We start from the raw sequence: 23,064 nt of genomic DNA, 5'->3' as shown, positions 1-23,064 counted from the left end.
CAGTGTATCAGAAATACAGCAATATAGCTAAACAAAAATGTATATTAAAGAGTATTTATCACTGTAATTAAATTTTCATTTTAAGCTTGGATTGAAGAGAAAGGAATCTTTTAGTTTAACCTTCAATATAATCTAATTTTCTTGTTAAAATGATAGCCTGTAAAATTTAATTTCAGGACAAATTAAATTTTTTGTTGTAGTTACAATAGAACATCGTGCTTTTAGATACCGGTGACAAAGGCATCTCTATTTTATGCACTATCTTTTTGGGGTGCAAAACTGAAACTCAGTTCCCTTCTCTTATTTCAGGGTTTAAATCCATACATCCTGCTCACTCCTGCCACCATACAGTGGTTGTTCTGAAGTGGGCTCGATGTCAGTCTCTCCTTAAGGTGGTTTACTTGGCTGTTCATAACAGACGTCTGGAATGATTTTATTATCTGCTTTTCTCTGTGCTATCTTACTGTGGAAACCCAGTAAGGTGGTACCACAATTAGGTTTCAGCTTCTTTGGGTTTTGTTTTTGCACTCTCGAGAAGAAAAGCAAAAAAATACTGCAATTTTGTTTCATCGAACTGAGGGTTTGGGAGTTCTTTCTTTTTCTTTTGGGCACTTCTGTGTAGTTTTTTCACTCTCTTATATTAGTTTCTTAATTTTTGAAAAAAGAGAGAATTTGGGTATGGTCTTGGTTTTTTTTCTCCCTCTGGGCCACACTGATAGAGACATTTGATGTCTCCAGCCAGGCAGGAGAGAGGGCACCATGGTGTGTTTTGTGTGATATTGCCTGGGTTTTTTTTCTGACCAGCAAAAGAACAAGGCAGTTCTGCCCAGTTATTGATAGCAAGAACAGTTCTTCATTTTCCTTCAGCCCTAGCAAACAGCCCCCTCCACTTAGCAAACTGGCCCCTTTTGTTCCCTTCTTTCTGGACACAAGGTTTTGTTTGAACCTTCTGGGTGGTACTCAGGGCAAATTCCTCAAACTGGAGCTTTGCTTTCTTACAAAGTGAAGCTGTTTCTGTCCCAGGGCCTTAAAAGACCCATATACCTATTTCTCTGGGATTATTTTAATGCAAAACAGCTTCCTTCCTCTCCTGTTCTCTTCTTGTTCCTGGGAACATTTTCACTCATGATATGATTCAGCTTGTTTTTTAGCAATTTTCATTTCTTCCATATTGCCGATATGCAATCTTCTTTGCTTATGAATTTCCTCTCCTAATCCATGACTGAGAAGCAATGGGTTTTCCTTTCCTGGAGGAATAGCTAGGCTGCTGCATCATACACCAGTCTGTGACTGCTAAATCAGGTCAGAAATGCAGAGCATTTGTGTTGTGCTGTAAACTTTGAGGGTTTTTTTTTCCAGAATGTCTTTTTGAGTCATTCATCCCAAATCCCTTTTGTTCACTTTTATGACAAACTTCTGAACAAATGCCTTGTTTTTTGGGAATTTCGAGGAATGGCTGTGTTCACATGCCCTGGGATGGCTCCCTGCTATGTAGGTCAGAGATGGGTTCATTTGGTGTGTGCTTGTTACCCAGTCATACGGTAAAAGCTGTGTGGTGGGATGTGGGCAGCGACTGCATGTCACAGTCACAGCTCATACCTGAAAAGCTCCTCAAAACAGGTACTTGGCAAAGAATCTCTGGTCTTGTGTTTGCAAAGCATTTTAACATTGAGAAACATATTAATGAAACATTAGATGAATCATTAATATGTTGCTGAAACCAGCTATGTGGAAATCATGGACAAAGATACCGCGTAAATACACGATGGATCTTATTTAAGTGCTGTGTCCAAATTTGGGAAGATACATCAATATTGCAACAAAGGCATTTCATTTGTATTCTTCCAAATGTACTCAGGCAGTTTTCTGATATATTTATAAGGGTAATTCACAAATGGGAATAGAACCTGAATGTAAAACCCAGGTAATGTTCCTTAAAAGCACTGATATATTCAGGTTTTTGGGAACATGATAACCATATTATTAACCTCTATTTGTGAAGGAAGTGTAAATGAAGTTTTGTGTATTATACAGAAATACACATACAGAAACCTGATTGAATGTATAAATACTAGCATTGCTCTGAAAGCCATCCTCTACCATCACCTTATGGAATATATCCTGAATTTCACCTTTTCTCTGTGATTACTGTGATATGATCCAAACTATATGATCAGTTGGTGCAGTAGAGTAAGGGATTTTAGTGCAGATTCACAACTCTCTGAATACAACTCCGTTGTATTTCATAACAAATGGGGACAAATGAGGTGATCTCCAGTGTGACTTATCAATGTGTCCCATATTCTCTGACACTGTGGTGAGTTAGTGTGTGTGAAGCTTTTTGAAGTAAATATCTGAATAGTCATAAAAGATAACTCTGCACAATAAATGTTTTTCATCTATTGAACATTGTCTACATATTTGTTTTTCACAAATCTAATTATTGTTCTGGGATGTATGAAATTGAGTTCTTATTATAATACCAGTATGCCTGACTCCAGAATAAATATTCTTGCTAATGAACTTCAAATGTTGCACAGTGATAATGTTAGAATAATAACAATAAGAAAGTGGGGCCTAAAGCATGCGGTGTTATTGCAATATTTTGTTAGATCTTGCCAGTATTCTCTCTTAAAGCAAAATATTCTAACTCTTTCACGGAGCTAGATGCCCTATGGGATTTTAATTTGCTGGATTTACAGATGAGTTATGTGATTTCTTTTGGGTAAATGAATTAAGAAGCGGGATTGTAAATAAAATTCTCTTTTGTTATTGTTTTACATAATAATAGAGGGAAGATTTATAATGAATGTTTGCATAAATGTAGACAAAAATGCATGTTATTTGAATGGCCATGAACCCTCATATTTCTTAAAGTTTACTTGACTAAAAGGCTCTAGAATGTATGAGCTTTATGGTGTTTCCAAGAGACATTGGCCACCTAAAAGTGAGATCATGAAAGGCCAAACCAAGAGCTCATGTATTCCCCAGAAATAATTGTATGCAGTTCTTGAACCCCAGACATTAAAACAAGCACCCCACAGACTTTCCATCCTAAGTTTGCCCTTGAGATTTGGGTATCAAAAAACTTTCCTGTTTGGTCACAGTACTGGATACTCTAAGTAGAGTCTTACCTGATTACAGATCACTCAAAGACTTTAAGGGGTTTTTAACTCATTTTGACTCTATGTCAGTGTACAGTGATAGAAATAGATGAGGAAGAGAATTTGTTGTAAGTTCACAATTTGTTAAAATTCTGGAATTGTCAACATGGGCACTTAAGCTCAGGACAGACATGGTGCAGTCACACTGGGGAGGTGGAAACATACACAAGTGATACAGGCACACTTCAGGTGGCATTGTTGGCCACATCAACCCAATTTTTTGTCTGCATGCTTTTGTGATGATACTCAAATGTGGAACAGTTGTTGTGGCTGTCACTTCTAATTTGCACAGCCATTGGTGTCAACAGCTCTTTCAGGAGAAGAAAAAATGTAACTATTGGCAATCTAATTTTGTCTTAACACAAAATTATACAAGCTTATTGTTCAGGCCATTGCTATGTAACATTTTATAGATGGGGCATGGCCATGAATTGAAAAAAAGGCACTAGTTGAATTCCCTAGCTAAAATCCACATAGGATTTTTAATGCTAACTTCTATTGCAGAAAGAGGATATATATCCTTAAAATTAAACATCTGTCTCTGGAGTGGAAGTGCCCACAGGGGACTTCATGAACCAAGCCTCCTAAGCTACTAAGGAGTACGTTACTAGGCAAATATTAATAGCTTTGTGTCTCACAGAGAAGGACAGAGAGGATCCATCTGCACTCTTGGGAGCTCCACTGGAAATCCTGGGCTGTCAAGGACACAAGCATTTGCTCTTGGACTGCTTTTCCATGCAGAGAAATCTGGGGCTAGCTCAGTAACAACTAATACCTTGTGGCTTTTTGTAGATTTCCACCACTATGCAAAGATTTTACCACTATGCAAAGATTTTGATAAATATTTAACAAAAATGAGGTTGGATTCTCTACCCCCAAAAGAGGGTGATGGTGTTCCTGAGACACTGTTCAAAATTTTCAGTTTTGCTGCAAAGAATTTTCTCTGTTTGGTTGTGATACAGAAACACAGCAATGGAGTTGTGTTTAACACAGCAAAATCTCATAACTGGAATGTGCCATTTGTGAGCCTGTTGCTCAGAAAACAAGCACTTCTTTCCTTCCCAGAATCATGAGTCACAACATTTTTTGTGTTGGAAGAGACCTTAAAGATCATCTCGTTCCAACCCCCTGCCATGGGCAGGGACACCTTCCACTAAACCAGGTTGCTCCAAGCCTCATCTAACCTGGCCTTGGCTACATCTCAAAACAAAGAAAATTGCAAAATTAAAGAGGAAGCAGAACAAGGATGTCCTGTATTTACACAAGAGTTATCCACGTGTTTGAATAGTCTTTGATTATATCCAATCACCCACAGTTTTTGCCTGACTGGCCACCTTTCTTGCCATCAGGGGTTTGGTTTGAGAATGCAATGCCAATCCTTGAAGCACTGAGTTTGCAGAAGGATAGATGAGGCCTCCAGATCCAGATCTACATTTTCACAGTGTATGGGTGCCATTATAGTAGCACTTTAATCCAACACACATCCTCTAGATACCTACAGTATCAAGAGGTAAAGATTGACTGACTCGATGGTATTATGTTGTATTATACTGACTGTAATTCTAGTTTACATTTCCCTCTACAATACAGTGTTTCTATCTTTGGCTGTATCTTCTAACTTTGGGAATGAGGCCGCAAAAGTCACCCACTGCCTGAACATGAGTGTTTCACTTTCCCAGATGAATGAACTTCTATATGGTCAAGTGACTTGCTCTCTCCCTACTTCCCCATCTCCATGTAAGATACTGTTCAGTCGGAACTTTGATATTATTTCCTTGATATTTTCAAACCAGCAGAAAGCAATGCTAGTTTTTAAATTTTAAAAAGTTAAAAAATATCTAAAGTTTTGTTTATTTTCTGAGGCAAAAAAAAAAAGGGAGATTATGCTGAATTCATACTCATTCTGTCTTTGAAAACTATTTTAACAAAAGAACTCACTTAGCACTACACCAGTAAATTTTGGAAAGAAAGTACTCTTCTGATCAGGAAAAGTTAAGAGAGTTAATCTGAATTATAATAACGTATTTGAAAAGTTGAAGTTTTGATCTAATCTGGAATGATTGTTCCTACATTTTATTTCTATATGAATATGAATTCTGATCTTCTTTCAGAAATTCTCCTGACAAGGCTGAGAGACATGAAACTGTTCTCTGGCACTTGCAAAAAAATTGCCTGGTAATGGAATAATATACCAATTTTCTTTTTTTCCTAATCCCACAAGTAACTTCTTAGGTCAGTTTCAATTGTGCTTATGGTGAGAACTTGTCAGTTAATACATTGCTCTCTTTCCAGAATACTATGGAAGGAAAATTGGCTTATTTCTAGAAATTTAAATCCAGAAGAATTTTGTTGCCGTAATTGCTGTTACATAAAATTTACTGAATTTGAATTTCAGAATAATTTGACTTATTTCTACTTCAGTCAAAGGAAGGTATTTTAATACTGTAGCTTCAGTCAAGTGTAGTTACTATAATACGTACAAACCCCTTCCCAAAGTTTAAATGCTACCTGTAGGTTTCCTGTAAGGAAAGATTATTACTTTGAGTATGGTACTATAATGAGCCAATTTCTAAGAGAATACGTGCATAAAACATCACACTGAATATTATTCTCCTATTTCCTTATATGCATATATGAAGAAGGAATAGCTTCTTAGAAGAGTCCTTTTTTCCTGCTGGTAACTTTGCTTATCAATGTAACTGGTGTTTTTCATTTTGAGAAGAACCAGGAACACAGTGAGCTCCTGGGCACTGCCCTGCCACTGCTGGGCCTGAAACCTGGCGTGGAAGGGTCACCTCCAGAATGGTCAGTCTTTGATTCTGGGTCTGACAATGCCAGAGGTGGCAGTGCTGTTGGTAGTGGGAACATCCTTTCACTAAGGACAGGAGCTGGTCCTGGGCTAGGGAACCTGGGGATAAGAAACTCCATCTCCTCTCAGTGGTCTGAGGAGTACACTTCATCCTCAAGTGCACTCTGAAGGTTTTCTGCTTTTATGCTCCTTTCTGATCTGAACTTTTTCAAAAATATGTTTCTGATGCATGGAACGGCCAATAAAAACATCATCGGGAAATTTATTAATGCTCCCTCAGAACTGCTCAGCAGAGATGGTAGCTTGTGCTGGTGAGGAGTGTTCTGAGTGGAGAATAATGTGGAGTACATTTAGATTGATACGCAGGTGGAGGAAGGCACATATCAGAAATGTAAAGTATGTACTTGGTCCTCTTATCCATCACAAGTATTTAATCTAGGGAACGTTGCTGCTCGCTCTGCTTACTTTGTAAGTGAAATCCACAGATGAAAAAGAACAATCTAATATGTTTTCCTGACAAGGGTAATGTTAAATCATGAACGACTTGGGATGTTTCTGTAAACTTTTGTGATATGTTGCATTCCTTTGTTTTCCTTCAATTTTGGTCAGCTTGTTCTGAACAAAAGCTGTTCACTAAACAAAAATATATTATTATTACACTTACTGATGTGCTATCTAAAGCAAGCTGTATTTTAGTCTCTCCTTCCACTGGGAGGAAAAGAAAGCAAGAGAAAACAGCTGAATATATAGATAAAAGCAAGGAAGGTAAAGCAGAAGTCGTATTTGTAGCCTTATACTCACAGATAATTTCAATTGCATGTAATTTTAGTTGCATGTAATTTTTTTTTTATATTTTAACTTGTTTGCTCAGTTACAGTTTGGTTTGTGTTTTTTCCAGACCTGGGTTATTGTATTTAGTGGGATTCCCTTTAACAAATAAAGAATTTTTTTTTTTTTTTTTTTTTTTTTTAAGTTGCATATTGGAAAGAGATATTCAGATCACAGTGGTTACTCCTGTACTGAGAACCGTGCAGGACACACTTTGAGAATTCATCATTTACTTCACATTGCTCAGACTTAACATATGTGTCTTCTACACATCTCAGGTTTTGCTAAAAGGAATAGGTTGTAAAGCATATCAGAAGATACTGCCAATTTTCAAAGGGTATTTTTAGCAAAAAAGAGGTCATGATGTGGGAGAAAGAGGAGCAAGGTGCCACTGGAAAACAAACTTAACCTTGTTGGAATGTTAAGTCTGTAGTCCTTGGAGCAACTTCTGCCATTTTACAGCTTGTGCAGTCAGACTGAGCTATTTGTGCATAGCTTGAGGCTGTATTTTTTAATGAAAGTACAAATAAACCCTCATCTACTGTTTTTATCCTTATCAACAGTCTAGAAATTCTCATTTCATACTGCTCACAGGGAGTAGTGCTGAACACTAGGAGGTCTGCAGTGGAAACAGCACTGAAAAGACATCATCTAAGAATGCATCAAGATTATAGATTATAGAATGGCCTTGCAAGGAAAAACTTTCACAATTTATAAATACACTGTTGTGGTTTGACTGCAGCTTCCAGCCAAGCCCCACACCTGAATCCAGCAGGATGGGGAGAAGAGAATCAGGAGGGTAAAAGTGAGAAAACCCATGGATTGAGATAAGAATAGTTTAGTAATTGAAATATTATAACGAAACAACAGCAACAAATTGTAATGGAAAGGAAAATAACAAAGAGAAATAAACCCCAAGAAAGAGACGTGATGCAAATGTAAACAACAGCTCACTCCCCACTGCCTGATGTCCAGCCAGTCCCTGAGCAGTGGACCCTGGCCAGCCTTCCCCCTCTATATTGCTGAGCAGGATGTCCTATGGTCTGGGACATCCCTTGGGTCACTTGGGGTCAGCTGTCCCTGCTGTGTCCCCTCCCAACTCCTCGTGCACCCCCAGCCCCTCGCGGGTGGGGTGAGGAGCACAAAAGGCCTTGGGTCCATGTAGGCACCGCTCAGCGGTAATGAAATATCTTGGTGTTGTCAACACTGCAGCACAAATCCAAAACACATAGCAGCTACTGTGAGAGAAAATAACTGTACCCCAGCCAAAAGCAGTGCAAACAAAATCTATTCTGTGTATGGATCTGTAAACTGTAGTTTGGGTGTGGAGGGAAGAGTCTGCCTTGATTATAGAAAGAGTGTTACAAGTGTGGTGTATTTTACTCAGATCACCACATTCAATCACTGAAATCTAAGATAGGTGTTCAGGAAATATCTCATTTAGAAGGTCCTGTGGAAGCTCTGGGCACACCACAGGAAGCACTAAGTTTTTTGAGGTGCTGAATTATCAGCATAGTTTGGGCTCCACATAGACTGGATTCTTGGATGCCTGTTACCACTGCCTCTCTATAAGAACAATGAATAGCTACATCATGAATCTTTTTGATTTTTTTTCCTCAAATAAGTGGTTATGAGCAGTCATAAGCACTGTTTAATTATATATCCTACATACATTTTATTCTTGGTTGATTAATGTGTGATTAAAGTGTGTTTTTGGAAAATTGCAGGCATGACTCTCAGAAGAATTTGAATTTGTTACCATTATAAAATCTTGTCTCTAATAAATTTCAGAAGTTGAAGAATTAAAAGGAATTCAGAAAAGAAGATCCCACTCAGGCATCACAATCTGACACCCCAAATTGAAATAGAGATCTTTTGTGTCTGAGGGATCCTTACTGCATTGCATCTGAAAAACTTCACTTCTCTGAAGGACTTGTGTTTATCACATGGAAATGATCTTTAGATTCTGCAAGCAAAGATGTCACCTCTAATTATTACTTATCACTTTCCAGACAAGCAATTCATGTCATCCAAGAGTCATTGGGAAAATCAGCATTTCAAAGATGTTGATCTTTTTTTAATTCTTGTTTGGTTCGATCAGATTTTTGTCACATGTGCTTGTGAAGGATTGCTTGCTTATAATCAGTGCTCTGGATCTCAGATCCAGTTATATCAGTACTAGATTATGCTATCTTGTATTATTTTAGCCACTTGTCCAGTGCCTAATCTTGGTTTTTATGGTAAAAAAGAAATTCTAAAATAATTTTTCCCAGCTACTTTTTCTTTTCTTTGTGTTTTCTGACATTTACTCTTCTTGGTTTGAAATTTTACAGCTGCAAATTGAAATATTTTAAAGTGAGATCTCTTTTTTCCTCTTTTTCCATGTGTATATGTGTGTAGTGTCATTCTCAGAAAGCATCTTAGAAAGAAGAAAGGGAAAAGGACAGACAACTGATGGTACTGCCAATAAAACTTTCAAAGTAACGTAATTCCTGAAATAATAATGGTTAAGAAGTAGCTGGCTAAGTATCCCTTTGACACTTTTCTCTTCCTTGGAAAGGTGACAATTCTTAGAGGAAAGGCATCCCAATGACTAAGTGTTAGGGTTAGCAGCCTATTGCCTTTCTTGGGATGAAGAAAGAGGTAATTTCTGAAATAGGCAATTTGTTCTCTTATCTTTTGAAAGCTTCCCTATGATCTTTTCTATCACTATAGTTACTCCCTGTTTATCAACAGTGAAAACACTTTCTTGTTCAGTATTCTGAAAGCTAGGTGGAGGAGACAGGAGAGAAAATTAGCTTCACATTCCACAAACTCCAGTAAATTATCATCTGCAATTTCAGGTGAATTTCCTGCTCTCTTAATTTATTATTCTTACTTTATTTATTAGTGGGAAGAGGGTATATTATACTGCTCTTTCCTGGTTCAGCTAACTGAAATCCAGCTTTCTGATAAGTCTCAGTCAGGCCACTGCATTGTACAGCTTCATAGATCAATTTCTTTAGTGATTTATATCTTTTCATTGATCCTGGAGAGCTTGCCATTCCTAGGCTTCAGGGGCTGTTTCCATCCCCTGTTTTCTATTGGCCACAGGGCCCAGAGTGTTTCATCAAAGGGTTCATCATCAGTGGACTGCTTGTTTGATTTATGGAGCAAACTGAATACTAAGAAATAATGGTCAGGGCAGGATTTCATTTAAGATTTGCAAAATACTGTTGGTTTCAAAAGAGCAATGACAGCTTAAGCCAGCCTGAGAAGCTTACACAATGTGGGACTTGATTGTAATTTTCTCATTAATTTCTGTGAGAATGGGTCTACAGTGATTAGCATAATCCTAATTTCAGTAAGATTTGAATTTTTAATATTTTTATTGTGTCTTTGTTAACACAGAGCATTAGAGAAGCAGATTTACTGCAGAATTCTCATCAGGCTGCTGTGTTTGCATCCTCTCATGGTACAGGCACGTACCTTAAACTCATTGGTCTGGGGACACCCGGAGCAGAGTTATGGCTTTTTTTTTTTTTTTCCCCTTAACTGTTTTACTTCCAGAACACCATTTCCATCTGTTGCCTTTTCCCAGAAATTAAACTGCACTGAGCAGCAGGACAGCACTTGCTCTACCTTTGCTGGACTTTGCACCTGGGGAGGATTTTGTTATTCAGCTTGAACACAGCCTGCCTGTGACTGTGCAATATGTGAGGCATGAGCAGAGACTGTTCAGGGGTGGCAAAAGATGCTCTTTATTTGAGGTAACACAGGAAGTGTAGGACTCTAGAGAAAAAGGGAGTAAGATGCTTTACACCATTGTTTGCTGCCTTCAGCACGCTCACTCCAGAGCTCTCTGTGCGATTTGACCAGCATCCCACAGGAGATGCACATTTCCTCTCGCAGATGTCTGCCCCTTCCTTCCTCCCCCAAAAGCCAGCTGCCTTTGGTATTAACAGATGTTGCACACTCAAGAGGCCTCTGTCATTCCAAAAGCCTTTGTCATCCTCCCTCTTTAAGGACTTGACTTCTAGCACAAAGGGTGCTTTACAAATACCTGTTTTGTTTGCTTTCTGGAGTGTGGATTTTCCTCTCTACCCTCACTAGACATCACCCAGGTGGAACTGGTGAATGTGATGGGGCAGTGCCCTCAGCAAATGGCATGCCTAAGCACAATTTCTAAGGTTAGAAGAATTTTCCTCTGTTCTGCACCTTTTCCATGGCTGGAATGCTGAAACTCATTTATTATTACTCAGTAATAAACTACATTTCAAAATATGTGTGCTGTACTTCAGCACTCAGGCAGGGGTAACAGTAGTTATTCTTGTGAGGTATTCAAATGCAAATCGAAGTAAAACAGGATGTGTGTTCCTAATTATGCCACTAATGTGCAAAGTTCATCTAATTTTGTAATTAGATGATGAACAGGTTACTTCTTTGTGTGGCTGGGATTTACTCTGTGAGAAGTTGCATTACTCCCCTTTCTCTGATGAAATGTCACAACCTGTGCTTTCTTCTACCTGTCCTTTGAAATTGCTGCCCTGAGTTTGTGCAGGAAAGGTGACCCTGTGCATATGTTTGTGTTCTCTTTTATTGTTAGACACATCCAATTCGTGTCACATTCCCTCCTAAAAACAATAGTTTGTATTTGAATTGCATGAGAGATACACCTTTGTCATTTCTTTCCCCTGAGTTCATTGAAGTGTTTTATGTCAATGCACTCCTTGGGGCAACTTGAAGCAAAAATGGTTTAATGGCTCTTTTACCGATACCTGATTGTTGCATCAGTGAGAAGCAAGCACGAAAAAATAAAGCCCAAGTACTATATTTATGGTTCCTTTCTGATCAGGGTAGCACTAATGTTGGAAACCTGATGGAATGGCTCTTTGACATCTATGTTTTGGGGCTCAGAATGAGATCTTTGCTTCACAGTTCAGTAATTAAGCCCATATCATATAAAATTAATTCTTGATTAAAGTTTTAACATAGTAGTAGTCAATTTCTAAGCTAGTTAATATTTAAAAAAGACATTGTTGTGAATGTGATCCAGACTGCTGATTTTTAATTGAGTTACATTTATGGATTTAGTTAAGGTAATGCCTTGCTGTTAACTCTCAAACAAAGTTGTATTTGCACAGTTATTCAAGCTGGATCAGTTCTTCATGAAAATGCACACTTTTATGCTTAGACAGGGTGCATATTGTGTAGTAGTTATGGGGAAAGCATCTCGCTTTTGGGTAACTCAAAGATCATGAATGTGTGAGCTTTTGTACGTAAGAATTAACAGAAAGGCACATGAAGAAGACTAGATGCTCACTGAAGGAATTCTCTAGATTTTTTTTGACACCCGGTATTTAATGTTGATTTACCTCACATTTTCCATTCTCATGAGTTGTCACACTGCATCTGCTCATACAATTGGGGCAGGTGGTTTGCAAGGTAGAGCCTGTGCCTCCCAGGTTGTGCTCCAATGATGGTTCACTCTCTACATCTGTGGAGTTCTCTTTTTACCCCTTTTGCTTTCCTTGTCATTTTGGGCAATGTTTTACATTGCCTGCTTGTAGTCTTTATGTTTTGCTTGCTTTATCTCACTCTCTCTGTGAACAGAGAGCATGGACAGATTATTAACAGAGTTAGCAGGATTCACTGTTCAATCCTATCATTTTTACAGACATCTTGTAAAACAGCAGCCACAGTCCACTCAGAAGCTGCAGCTGATAACAACTCAGGCTGACTAACCAGAAATAGACTGGAGTACTTCTGAAAGTTTTGTTGTCAGTCTGATTCTCTCCAGTTATATGCTAGAGTAGATCTTAAATCAGTATTCGTCTGGTAACTTGATTCTCAGCCCATTATTTAATAATTCAAATATTAGCTCTAGATGAAGAAAGGTGAACTACATTAGGCATGAACGTATGTTAGCTTTTCCTCAATAAACTGCTTTATCTCTCAGTGGCAAAGTGTTAGCATTGAAAGCTGGTATGTTCAATTTTCATTGCAATTTTTAAAGAAGAAAGTGGAAGTTACGAAAGAAGTGATGAGTTCTGCTTTTTAAAAATCTGAAGTAGATGTATCAGTGGAGTTGTGCATACACTTGCAGAATTGGCATAGCATATGTCACAGACCCTTCCTGACTCCATTTGTTTAGTACTTTAATCATGTCACTAGCAACTTGCTCTTTTTTTCATTCATATACAAGGGAGAATTGGAGATATTTGCATAGTTAACTTCATTTGCACCTGTGAGTAACGGCATTTTTAAAAAAATCATTTCAGGAAAAGCTGTCAGAAGACAGTAGGAGATGTAAAGAAGGCATGGAAAAAATTCGCACTCTGGCAGATGAAGATTCAAGAAGTGAAAGCAGCAGCACTGAGGAGGAAAAAGAAAAAACAAAATTGCTTTTGGAGCGTTTGAAAGCTCTGGAGGTAAGAAGCACAACAGTTTCACACATAAAAGACCACCCTTCCCCCTGCCTCATTCATTTATTGGCACTGAATCACCCTGTAGTATTAATCTGATCTTTCACAGTTCACCTGATTTCATGTTATGGGGTATTTTTTTTTTACATTTCATTTACCAAGGATGAACAAGAGGCTTAGAGTCACTAAAAGGATCCCTCTCTAATGCTGAGCATCAGTTATCTTTAAAAGGAACTTAATACATTATTTTAATTCCTTTGAGACCATTTAATAAGAAAAATTGGTTTTACTCATTTTGTTTCAATTATTAATATTGCAAGAGTAATATAGGTGGTTTAACAACTGTCATAAAACTAGTTTTGCTCCATTGTAGTTTATTGCTCAGTTTTTAATTGCTGGACTGCTTGCTTGGGAGAGCTCAGGCCTTTTTACTGCCAGGCTGGGGAAAATCTATTTCCTTGTAGACCACACGGAGAACTGCACACTCTACATTTTGAGTGCATTTCTGGAAAATTAGGATCTGCAAAATAGTGCACCTTGTGGTAGCTTCAAACTAGAGGAAAATTTTCAACGTGTTCTTAGGCAGCCATGGACAAGGTGCAGCTAAAACTGTAACCACAGTATACATGAACTTATTCTGTGCTCCTTGATAGAAGCGTGGGCTTCAATGTCTATGAAAAGATAAGATTGCATATTTTAATCTAATTTTTAACTACTAAAAAGTCATATTTTTGACCTTTCTAATGTTTCCTCCCTTCTCTTCTGCTCAAGCATTTATGTAGCATTACAGGTATGGATAAATGAATGCCTTAGAAGGATCTGAGTGACATTTTGCCTGTGTAGGGTATTGGTAGACAAAGATTTATCACTGGGCCTATACATTTTTGTTTAAGCTCTTTTACATGATGATTTTTGGGTTGAGTTGTACTCTGATCAGATTAAAACCCTGGGATTTTTTTCTTGAGGACTTTGTTAAAAGTAAAGCATGAACAATTACAATCAATCCTGTTTGGATCTAAATACAGAATCTGAAGTCTCAAAGGTATAGGCAGCCTCTGCAATTTTACTTTAAAGTCTTAGACTGTTTGTAAAATAAACACATGTAATTTTAAATAACTCTAATTTTGCCCTGGGGAAAATAACACATGCTACTAAGTTTTTAAGACTGTAAAACTCTAAAAAAAATGTACAGTTTAATATAGTCTTGCTTTATCTGTTGATGGAGAATGTAGGTTCCTTGTGATCCTTTATTTCCAAAATATGCATGATTTCTGCTTGCTTTGCCTCATTCTTAATCAGTCTGCATGACATTTACAGTTCTTTGTGTCCTCAGTTGGTAGCAAGGTGTTCAATAATGGCACAGCCTTTATCAGTTGTGACAAATTGCCCAGATACAAAATGTAGCACTAAGGATAGGTGGGATCTGGTTCAGGAAGGGCAGTGGAGACCTCTCCTCACTGGTGTCAGTGTTGTGCAGTGGTGTGTTCAAAACCACATATTAGAGAGTGCCAACACTTGAAGGATTAACCTACAGAAGTAGTGTAAGGAGCTATCAAAGTAGAAAGATGAACTCCAGAGCCAACATTAATTGTGATCCAATATAATCAAAACAAAGTGTTGTTAATTGTGTGTTGTTTATGTATTTTTGCTTTATTTCTCTCTTGAAGAATATAAATTGTAATGTCAAAGACTGTATGGTTTATTAATTAAAGACTTTTTTTAAAGTTACATGCTATTAGCAGTTCTAATTCTTTACTATTTTCAAACTAATTATTCTAAATATTTCATTAGTCTATCTAGAAAGGAACAGAAAATTACTGTTTGTTAGTTTTTGTGCTGTGGGTGTCAGGATCTTTAATCTTACTTTACGTGATTAGATGTTACTGAATTAATGAAATCAGAAAGGCTAATAAAGTGCTTACTAGAGTCAGTCCTCCATCTGTGCCCTCTAGAATCTGAAGACTGCCTATAAACAGCAGCTATTGAAAGTAATAGTCAGAGTGTGTGACCTAATACATCAATATATATTAATACGTATAATATATATAATACACATAATTTCATTAATATCAACACTGTTAAGAAAATTTTCATATCTCTTCCTATTAGCTTGTTTGTTGCTCAAGTGTAGCTCATGACAAGCTGGTCTGTTAGAGCACTGTAGATTTATTCCATCCTCTTCACCTGTGTTCACTGGCCTGTTGCTTGGGTGAGCTTCTCTAAAAGCTTCTACAAAGGCACATGTATTATAAATTTACATTTATGCACATGTATATAAATGTATGTGACAGTGCAAGTGATGTGAAGTTTTTATTCTATAAAAGTTTAGATCCAGCAGGTAATTTTTTTTTCTGGTTAATACCTTCCCTTGGCTGATCACATAAAAATTTGGATAAGTCTGAGCTAATTTTTCAGTGAATGAAGTACCAAAGAGAAAAGCAATCCACCAGCACAGGGATAAATGGGCAGCTCTTCCAGCACATATGCAATATAACAGATTATTTAGTTTCTTTTATTTGGAATGTCTGTGTGGGAAAATAACTCCTGTTCCATACATAGATCAAATTGCTTCTTCCCTTCCTGGAGTACTGACGTGGTAGATGTGGGGTACGTGGTGGTTTTCTTCAGGAGTTTCTGTGAGTGGGACAAAACCTGTAGTCATCCTGGTCAGCTGGATCTGGAGCAGGAAATCTAAGAATGAGAAAAGGGACAAGGCTTCAGTTGCACAGAGAACTTTCTTTAAATAACTTCCATATCATGGGAGTTGTATTTAACATTCTTTCTTTTTTTTTTTTTTGCTGTCAATTGTATTACCAAAGAAATTTCAGTAATACCTTTTATGTCTTATTAACCACTGTTTATCCTAGAAATTTTCTCACTGAACAATACATGTCAGTATAGTAAAGTATCTCTCTAGTCAGCCCAAGTGAAAGCTATCATATACTTTGATAACAGATATCTACACATATTCTCCCATTGCTCCTTTTGCCTGTAATTTCTTTTTACATCCTTTGTCATTTACAGCAAAATCTATTTCCACTCTACTGAGTGATAAATACGTTACGTTTCTAATCAAGTGAAACAGATGACAAATAAAAAATGGTTCACACTATCTTCTATCCCATTTTACATAGTTTAAATTAATTGTGATTTCCTGGATATCAGAATTCCTTTGTGCCTTCAGCATTTTTAGTTGGCTTCTCTTGAAATGCCATTTAACTTACTTCAGCAGTTATGATCAAATGCCTTCTAACTCTTGCAAAGAAAAAGAAATTCTCTGATATCTTCTCTGTGTATTTGGAGTGCTGCAAAAAATGAAATATTAATGAAATATGGGGAATAACATATGAACTCAATGGTGGAATTTCCTTTTTTTAATTCTTCTTTCATCACCAGAAGAATTGCAAATTTTTTGTTTATAAATTGTAAGCAGAAATATACAAAAAATGTAATTTATTCTGGACATGCATCAACCCCCATTCAGCAATTCCAGATTTTTTCACAATTTTCACAATTACAGTAAAACAATAATGTTGTATTTCCAAAGTCATAGACATACAAGTAGGAGATTTTTCACAAAGCCCTAATTTGCTCTCCTGGGTATGTTAGGTGTTATATGGATTTTCATTTCAAGATTGTCTACTATTTCTTTTTTCCAGCAAGAACAATTTACACATTTACAGTCCACAGAGGAAAGCTTTAAGACTATTCGATATTAGACAAACTGTGTCTGTAAAGGCCTTAAGAGTGTCCCAGAGCTTTGTTAGCCAATATGGAGCTAGGGGTTCTCTGCCCCAATTTAACCTCAAATGACTGAAATACAAGCACCAAGCACCTGCATAATTGCAAGTGATTTAAACTGATATACAGCATTAATGTCAGTCTTAATCTAAACATGTCTGTAAAAGCTATAGTTACTTTGATTTTAAAAATTTAATCAGTGATAAATACTGTGTCAGCTTTGAAGGCTCATTAAAGTCTGTCATTTGCACAGACATTTATGCAGTAATTCAGTATGAATTAACTGTGTCTGACTCTGTGAAATGTTCCACCTCTTCCGGACTTCCTTCTTTGCAACTGCAGTAGTGCAACTTGCTTAAAGAGAATTTGCTTTTGGCTGCTCATGAAGAAAGTGAGCTGTCTGGGATTGCTCCGGGCTAAATGACCAAGCAGTACTTAGTGCAGGTTGCATTGGACAGTGCTTTGCTTTGACAGTAAAGAAGGGATTTTGTAAGATGCATGAAATTTGTGGATGGTGTCCTCTGACACTCTTCATGTCATCCCCTTCCCTCAAGAGGAAAGGGGAGTGTGAGACTGGATGAAGACTCAGGAAGAATGGGTTCAGTTTCCGTCTCAGCTGCAGATTTCCTGCATCCTCAAACAGTCCAACTGTTTGTGCCCTGGTAGCACACCTGTAATCAGAAGAGGTGGTTTACCTGCCACAGCCTGGGACAGTGCACAGTTAACACCTTGTTAAAACCACAGTATTTGCATTCAAATTAAAATAAACATTTCTAACAAAGAGGAGGTTCCCCTGGTTTGCTGTGTATCCCCTTCCTCCTCTGCAATTGGCACGAGTTCTATTGGCCTCAAAAAATACTGATTGAGGGCTGTTCCCAGCCTGGCATTTTTCAGCAAACCACTGGGGTAGCATTAGGTTGTAACCTTGAAGTTATCGAATGAAAAGCCTAATTCATGTGTGAAAATCTCATTGCTTGAGGGTGAGTGAGACTCAATGAAAGTTTCAGTAAACTAAGCTGCAGTAGAAGTGGTTTCTGCTGGGGCAGAATCATGAAATCACTCTAATTTTAATTAACGAATTTTGCCCTCTTGCCCTTTGCAGTTCGTCATAGAAAGATGTGTTTTGTTCTAATAAATTGAGCTTTGGGAGAAAACCCACTCAGGATAATAAGCTAAATGTTCAAATATATTAGAGGGGTAATTTCCCTTGTATCATCACCATTAAACAAATGAGGAAGTATGTCAAGTATTTCCGATATAATGTTTTTACTACTCTGCAGAGGGAGAAAGACATGATAGCAATGAACTATGAACTATAAAAAAGAAATATGAGGAGGGTACATAATTCCTCTGAGTGGATTGAGAAGATAACTTTGAATGGGATGCTGGTGATTTTTATTTGGCTTTTTATTTTCTCTTCTTTATTTTTTAAAAAATTATTTTCCATGTATTGCAATGTAAAATGGTAAGAAAACTAATAATTATTTTCTTTTCCATGGAAAGAAACACACCATATGCAGGCATGAAGAGCCCAAGTTTCTGAAAATATCTGTGAGGAAAGACTTCTTGTTTATTGAAAGTCAGCTGATTCCCTGGTATACAGGCAATGTGAATCACTTGACTTAGATGCAAAAGAGGAAAAATCATGAAACTTTTAAATATTTTGTAGCAAGATTCTAAAAATTTTGCAGCAACCAATCTTGTTTCAGCCAATGTGTTTAATCTGATTCAGTCAGAAGCCTCTTCTTAGCCTAATGCCTTAGCCATCCATGGAACTAGATTAATTATGCTGATTTGTCACCAAAGACCAACCTACTTAATTCTATTTATTGGATTATTTTACTTTTAAATCTTTTCAGTAGGAGACTTTTATAATTAGTTTTCTGAACTGTACCTAAAAACACTTCTGTTTTTTTATAGGGAGGGATCAGACAATGAGGCAGGGAAAGTCTTATTTCCAGACTTACACAGTGGCTGATAATGAATCAGCACGGAATTGCATCACTGGTTTCAAGACCAGCCCAGTTTATTCCAGCTCTTTCCAGATAACAGTACTGGCAAACTGCTTCAGCTTTCCAATAACTGAGTAAATTTTAAATTAAAACCAAGCTGAATGTTTTCTATAACCTGTTGATGCTTGAGCTCATCTACTGTAGGTCCTCAGTGGCTCAGGTGGTCTTTGGGATGCAAATCTCACGGCTGCTACCTGTTTCTCCTTGCCTTTGTGCCCTGGGGTGCTTTTCTCCTGCTGTCTGCCCTCACCTGCTCCTGCTGAAGTCCTCAAAAGCACGTCCTTCCCAGATGCTTGTACCCCTCCTGCCAGTTCATGTCTTCCACTGTGGCTTTTCCAGCCATCCCATGAGGGTGTGAAGCTCCATAGCTGGCACAGTAATATCCCTGTTGGGATGTTACTGAAAGTAACATCCTCATATGGATGACGACTAATAGAAACCTCTTCCAGGCAGACAGTTCAACTCAGTGTGTGGTGAGTATTTAAGAGAAGAGGATGTATTTGTTGCAGACATGTAAAATATTGATCTTTCTATTTTTCTCTCTCCCTTTATGTTTTTTTTTTTCCCAAAGCCAGTTGAAATTCACGGCAATTTCTTTTTTGGCATGGAAAAATCAAGATGATCTAGTAGGGATATGAATTTACAACAAGGGTGTTGAAAATAGCTCTGCCCACTGGATGTAAGAAGAGCTGTTCAGATTTACTCTGTCAGTGCTGTAACCATTTCCTGCTATCATTAGAGACAGATTTCTGATCCACTGTTCACCAAACAGTTCCAGCTCCTGAAATAGGAGAATGCCTTAATATAAATAACTGTATAATATAAGTCATTGTCTTCATGGTCCAAGAGGTGTAGAGAAGGCCATGCTTATCTGCATTTTTCTCACTATTCAGTTCAACGAGAGCTTAAAATGCTTTCTAAAGTCAAAGAAATTGATTTTAAAGAAAGGCCGTGGTGCCTCCTGGGAATTTTAGTCTGAGTTACAAATGCTATTGTTTTCTTTTCTGACTAAGGGAAAATAAAAGAGTATCAAATTGCATCTCCTATGACATACCATGGCAGTGGTTCAGAAGTTAAATGTTTTGGGTCACAACATGCAGAGCTTCTGAGTTTCTGGTACGTGTTGGACAGGTAAAAGCTTCCAGATCAACTCTTGGTTTTTTACTCTGAGATACCCACAAAGCACTAATCTATTGAAATTTGCTAATTCAGCCAAGTGCTCAACAGAGTATGCTTCAGCTATTATTCCTGTTCTGTTGTGACTTAAAACAGTGTTTAACTGTTTTGAGTGTGTCCTCGTGTCATACCCCATCAACTACTCATGAATTTTGCTGCGTATCAGAATTTTTCTCCTTTAGTTTTCTCATGCAGTAAACAGGCTTTAATGAAAGTTACTTTCCAGCATCAGTGCTCATCACAAACATCAGTGTGTTCCAAGGCACATAGGAAAGGAGTGACTAACTTGTGCTATTCCTGATTTCTTCCTTCTCAAGGCAGAGTGATATAAAATGCTCTTTTCCAGGGCAGTAAATCCAACATCTTTCAGGTGGGAGAAAACACAATATATGCCTATGTCTTACATGCAATTTTTTTACTTCACATTAATATTTTAGTCAGGGTACTGTTTAGAATATCTTTCAGTTCACCTACTGTAGTGATTTTTTTCCCTAAATTTTGGTGCATGCTGCTGTGAAAATTATAGGTAAACTATAGAATCCTCAAGACAATATACTGAGATCTGGAAACTTTATTGAAACAATGAGAACAGAGATAAGCATTTAATGTTCATTTTACCACAGCCAAATGGAATAACATATATTGTAAGAACCAGGTTATAAATTAATTTTTTCTATGATTTTCCGAGTTCCAGTCCAATGGCTCTTGTCTTACAGAGAAAGCTCTGTGGTACTGATGCCTTTTCCTGGTCTTAAAATCAAGAGTCAAACATGGTTAGAAGGGAAAAAGGGATTTTACCTTGGTATTTATTTTAAGGATCCTTAGGTGCACATGTCCAGGTCAAATGCACCGAAATGCACACCGCAATGCACACCTCCAAAAGATCGGGTATAACATTATAGGTTTTACTAATTAGCATATCAATCAAAAATTCCCCAATGAGAGGCTCAAGTGAGACCCCCTCCCCAAGGAACCTTCCCCTGGATGGTTCTATCTTGGTTTACAGAATGTGTTCTGGAGAGGACCTTGGGGTCTGGGGCACACTGATCCCTAACCACAAAGCTTCTAAAATGTTTAGTCTCCTAGCTGAACAAACAAGTCCAAGGATGAAGGCAAAAAGCACTAAGAATACAGAAGTTGTAAAAAGGTATAAAAGGTAAAAAATCATCATGGCATCATTTTCCCCCTTTTAGAGACTAACAAAACTCTACCTTGTCTAGTCTCTACTCTATTCTTTACTCACAGAACCAGTTTACACAACCGGCTGCTCCACAGGCAATTACACAGATCATAACTACAATTACAGCTATTATGAATATTTCTTTCACCCAGGCCCAGTTTGGTAACCATGAGGTGAGGGTATCAAAAATATTATCAAAATTTAAGGTGTTATTTCTAGAAGCTACTTCATGTAGAATTTGAGTTCCCTTCCAAATTTCATCCAAATCTTTCTTAATCCTTCCATTTTGGTCCACATAAGAACAACAGGTGGTATTGACAATAGCACATACACCTCCTTGTGTGGAAAGTATGAAAGTACTTAGTTTGCTAACACAACAGTCTTTGAATGGTTCATAGAGTTCATTCTAGAATAGTTCATTCACAATAGAGGGTTGAATATGGCCACAAGAATAATGATTTGGTGCCAAGAGGTCTGAGGAATAGGTGTAGTTGGTGAAGAAAAGGTAAGTCACAGAAGTCAAGGAAAATCATCTCGGTTTTATTAAACCTGTCAGATTTTCTCTATTGAAATGAATGTTAACTGCATTCTGCACACAGTCCTCGCTAGGTTGCGGTGAAGGAATCTGCTATTTCTGTCTGCCTCTTATAATCTAATGATAGTTTTTCAGTGCCCTTCTTTCCAAGTGTGGTGCCCTCTTGCAGATAATCGGCAGTTAATGTAACTCACCTTTTTTAGCAATCAGGAGCGTGGTACAATGTAAAATCCACTCTCTCTGCTGAATGGAATGAGATTTTCCAACCCTGTGTTATAGATCTAGGTGGCTGTGTTTATCCCCACACATCTATCATTTTGGAGAGTGAGGCTCAGGAGTTTTTTAAATAGTTTCTCTCAGCTGTGCACTCTGAGCCTGGCTCTCCACAAGCCCTTTCTGTGAGCCTGCTAATTACTCACAGTGGCAGTTGTTTCAGAGGAAACCTTCTATGTGACAGAGATGTTTAGAATCATGCCCTATATTTTTAATTTACATACTAATGCATGCAATTTAGCTGACAGTAATGACAGTTCTACAGTTCATAAACTAAATACATAGTTGCAGTTCATTTCAAACTAACATTATTTTAAAAATCTGAGTATTCTGTGGACATTCTCCACTGGCTGCATAGGAAATCCTGATTCATTTACCTCAGCTGTTAGAGCTGAATCCCTTGCAACTCTTACATAGTAAAATAATTTCTCTTTACTGACCTTGAAAATGCTTCAACAGTAATGACATCTTCATGGCAATGCACTGTTTCTTAATTTGGTAGTGATTTCCTTTTTGTTCATCTTATAGAAATACAGCATTGGAGATTATAGCAGGGATACTGGGGAGGTATACTTACACTGATACACTGGAATTACGGGCATTGTGCTGAATTCTAGCCTGTGAGGGTTGGCTTCTGTGTTGGGAAATGCTTAACTACACATGTGAAATCTCTATGATTAACATACTCTTGAAATTCGATATTCACTGGCTTTATTATGCAGCTAATTTGATAGTCCACAGCAGAAAATACCCAAAAGATTATTTTTAGGTCTGCTTAATCTGTCATGGTGACAAGCACAGATTTTAAGATTAGTTATAAATATATAGAGAGGATAGATAAATCAAAAGTGGAATAGTCTGACATCAGTCCATTATGTGTGAAACTGATTTTTGCTGATGGTTCTGTAGATACCTGATTATCACTAAGTAAGGGTTGAATTT

The 23,064-nt window shown here is 37.5% G+C and overlaps 1 protein-coding gene and 1 long non-coding RNA gene across 12 annotated transcripts in view; one reads left to right on the top strand and one right to left on the bottom strand.

Moving 5' to 3' along the window:
• Positions 1 to 23,064, top strand: part of NCKAP5 (NCK associated protein 5) — a 379,214-nt gene that overhangs the window by 249,305 nt on the left and 106,845 nt on the right. For all 11 annotated transcript variants that reach the window (XM_048309430.1, XM_048309431.1, XM_048309429.1 and 8 more), the window contains one exon: positions 13,062 to 13,211. In XM_048309430.1, coding sequence (XP_048165387.1) covers positions 13,062 to 13,211 — 150 coding nt within the window. The remainder of the gene's footprint in view (positions 1 to 13,061; positions 13,212 to 23,064) is intronic.
• On the bottom strand, positions 15,761 to 22,699 carry LOC125328555. Its single transcript, XR_007204772.1, has 3 exons — positions 22,563 to 22,699; positions 16,430 to 16,510; positions 15,761 to 15,896 (listed from the first exon to the last, which is right to left on the bottom strand). It is a non-coding gene; the product is annotated as an uncharacterized LOC125328555 (long non-coding RNA).

The sequence above is a fragment of the Corvus hawaiiensis genome, chromosome 7 (genome assembly GCF_020740725.1).
Source record: "Corvus hawaiiensis isolate bCorHaw1 chromosome 7, bCorHaw1.pri.cur, whole genome shotgun sequence".
Classification (NCBI taxonomy): domain Eukaryota; kingdom Metazoa; phylum Chordata; class Aves; order Passeriformes; family Corvidae; genus Corvus; species Corvus hawaiiensis.
The sequence above is the reverse complement of the archived record's forward strand: the minus strand, read 5'-3'. Positions and strand labels throughout refer to the sequence as shown.